The 2,909-nt window shown below is 31.0% G+C and overlaps 1 protein-coding gene across 1 annotated transcript in view; it reads right to left on the bottom strand.

Moving 5' to 3' along the window:
* The window catches only part of LOC110412070 (coiled-coil protein), a 15,146-nt gene extending 13,317 nt beyond the window's left edge, over positions 1-1,829 (bottom strand). Inside the window, exons 1-2 of the mRNA XM_021422494.2 lie at positions 1,288-1,829; positions 356-523 (exon numbers count right to left, since the gene is read on the bottom strand). Of these exons, the coding sequence (XP_021278169.1) occupies positions 356-523; positions 1,288-1,545 (426 nt within the window). The 5' untranslated portion in view covers positions 1,546-1,829. The remainder of the gene's footprint in view (positions 1-355; positions 524-1,287) is intronic.
* Positions 1,830-2,909: the final 1,080 nt, after the last annotated feature.

Here is a 2,909-nt window from a genome sequence, read left to right as displayed (position 1 = left end):
AAAATCTTATACTGAACAAGAAACAGCTTGCAGGCCATAACATAACAGTTCCTTCTCATGTCCTTGCAGCTTATATGTTTGCCACATATACTTTCGCAAATGATTACTATGGATTGAAGAAAGGGAGTGATGAAGAAGAAAGAGAGCAATAAAGATATATCAAAATGAAAAGAGGTTAAAACAACAAAAATAGCAATCATAATAACCCCTTTATGTTCAGTTTTGTTATTTAGATAACTAAAGAAGTTGCAATTATAAATATAACTTCACTGATTTTGCATTGTACTATAAACAACAGTTCCCAAATTAAAATTTATATGTGTATTCGACTAATGCATAAATATCCACAAAGCACCTCTTCATAGAAAGCTTCCTCTAGCTCCTCCACTACTTGACTCTGAGGTCTACTTCCATAGATTGACCGCAGTTCTTCGGAACTTGATGGAAGACTATATCTCTGATGAGGTGGCAATCCTGCAAGAGCACGAGCAACAGCAGCTGCTGCTGCAGCTCGAGCTGGAACCTGTATAAGATAATTAAGAACATATGAATCCAAATTTCAAAATTCATCACTCATTGGAGTTTAATGTATTCAAAGGAAACCATACAGAGCGTGGCTACAGAAGAACTGAGCTGTAGTTCCAGACAAGAAGTATCCACTAACATCCTATGACCATGACTACCGTATAAACCACAAAACCAGTAAACTTTTAGCTCAATAAACATAAAAATCTTTCCTAAGTTCCATCCACTGATTTGTTTTCCTAGGAGACCATTTGGTAATTACTTTTGCTAATTACTCTTTGCCTCCCGAAACAAAGAGCAAATCACACACTGAGATATAAAAAGCAAACTATATTTTTGAAGAATTAAAAATTAAAAAAGTATCTTCTTCAAGAAGAACATGCATGATTTTACTTTTATATTGAACTATTATATTAGAATTCGGTGTTGGATTTTAGTCATATGTTCCATTTTCATCAGTAATTGGTTTTTCTTTCTAGCGTTTGCTTTTTCTTTATTGCATATGCTTGAGGAAGCAAAAACAAGTAGCAAAAGTAACAACCAAACAAAGCCATAGTCGTTTAAAACGGCCGCAGTTCTTGTAAATCCAGAAACTGAACTAATTTTACTTCTAATCAAATCTAATGAAACTTCATTAAAGTAACACTAAGTTATAGCTATCAAAATTCTAAAAACTGATCAAATGCAGTGGATTAAACTTCAATAAAGACTCGATAATCAAAATGATCAAAGATTAAGTTAACGTCGAGCTACATTATTTACCTCGGGGCGATCAGAAGAAGAAACAGAAGGCAAGAGACCAAGCGACCTGGCGGACCGTACAGAGCTGAGGATTTTTTCCCCAACCTTGGACAAATCCATTCCACCTCCTTGAAATAACAAAAACGGGAGCAAGAAGAAAACCCTAGAGCTCTCAAATCCACCGTCGTTTAAATCATCACCGTCACCGCCAGCGTCGCCATTCAACAGAAACGGATTCCCGAAAAAGCCGCCGAACGGGAACAGATTCGGCTGCTGCATTTCATTGCAACTCCAGATCAAAAACAAACATCCCCCCCTTAAAAAACGCGTTTCTTCTTTTTTTTCTTTCTTTCTTTTAGAGATCTATTTTTCCCTTTTCCGGGATCCGATGGGAGTGAAGGAGTCTTCAGGGAGTGAAGTTAGATTAGATTGGATTCTTTTTCTCCTCTTCCTTTTTTTTAGTTAGGGACTGTTTGGTTGAAATTTCGTTCGTGAAGAAATACTGAGCTGTTGATTTTGGCCTTTTCGTAGACTTTTGTATCCCTTCAGCAACTTGGAGACGGGACAGTGAGATATTGGAGTTTAGGCAATGGGCCAATTACGCGTTCGAAAGGCATGACTTCCAGAAAGCCAGCGTGCGCGTTTGCCTTGCGGCATGTTTGATTTTACGAATCTCTAGTTTTTTATTTTGAAAGGGAAATTACAAATTTCTATTAAGCCTAATTTGTTTTGACTTTAATAAATAAAGTACATTATTAATGAGAGTCACTTTTATTTTTGTATGAAATTATTTCATTTGCAAACTCTTTTACTTGTCTGCATTCCAAGCTTTCATGTCCTTAATCCGTATTCAAAAGCAATGACCATGTTTAATATACTACTATATATATACAGATTATATTAAACTACTTTGACTAAAATTTTCAATCCTCAGGTAAGCTATGAATGATTTTATTTTTAAGATTGATTGTATTACAATATTAATCAATTGAGATGTGCATGTTAAATCTAATTGAATTTTAAAGGTATAATGTTTCTAAAAAATCTTTAAATTATTTAAAAAAATTTTATTTTTATTTTTTATTACATTTAATCAAATCATTATATTTTTATTTTATATCAAATATATATTTATAATTAATGATGAATTAATTATTATTAATTAAAATAACGTTTATGTTTTTGTTATATCATATAATATTGATTTGAAAAGTAAAAATATCATATAATTATATCATCATATCATATCGACATATCACGTTACTATTCATTATAATATATTAACACTATATAACATAAAATTATAGTGTCATTTTAATTAATAAAAGTTAATTATAAAAATTTATTTAATTTAAAATAAAAATAAAAGAATTTGATTGAATATAATAAAAAATAATTTTATTTTATTTTTAAAAATAATTTAATGATTTTTAAGGTATTATGTGCCAATTTTAAATCATAATAGTAATTTAGGAAATAAAAACCATTTTCCATCACATTCTAATTAAGAACCACCACAGCACCAAACTTGTTGATTAGTGTTACCTCGGTATAGTAAAATAGATTTGCATAGTACCACATTTAATTTTAAAATTCAGGATTGATCTTGTAAAATTTTTAAAATTAAATTTGTTATCACTATT

The sequence above is a fragment of the Theobroma umbraticum genome, unplaced genomic scaffold, assembly GCF_002168275.2.
Source record: "Theobroma umbraticum cultivar Fairchild unplaced genomic scaffold, ASM216827v3 scaffold_95.0, whole genome shotgun sequence".
NCBI lineage: Eukaryota > Viridiplantae > Streptophyta > Magnoliopsida > Malvales > Malvaceae > Theobroma > Theobroma umbraticum.
This window is presented reverse-complemented; position numbering and strand designations above follow the sequence as displayed.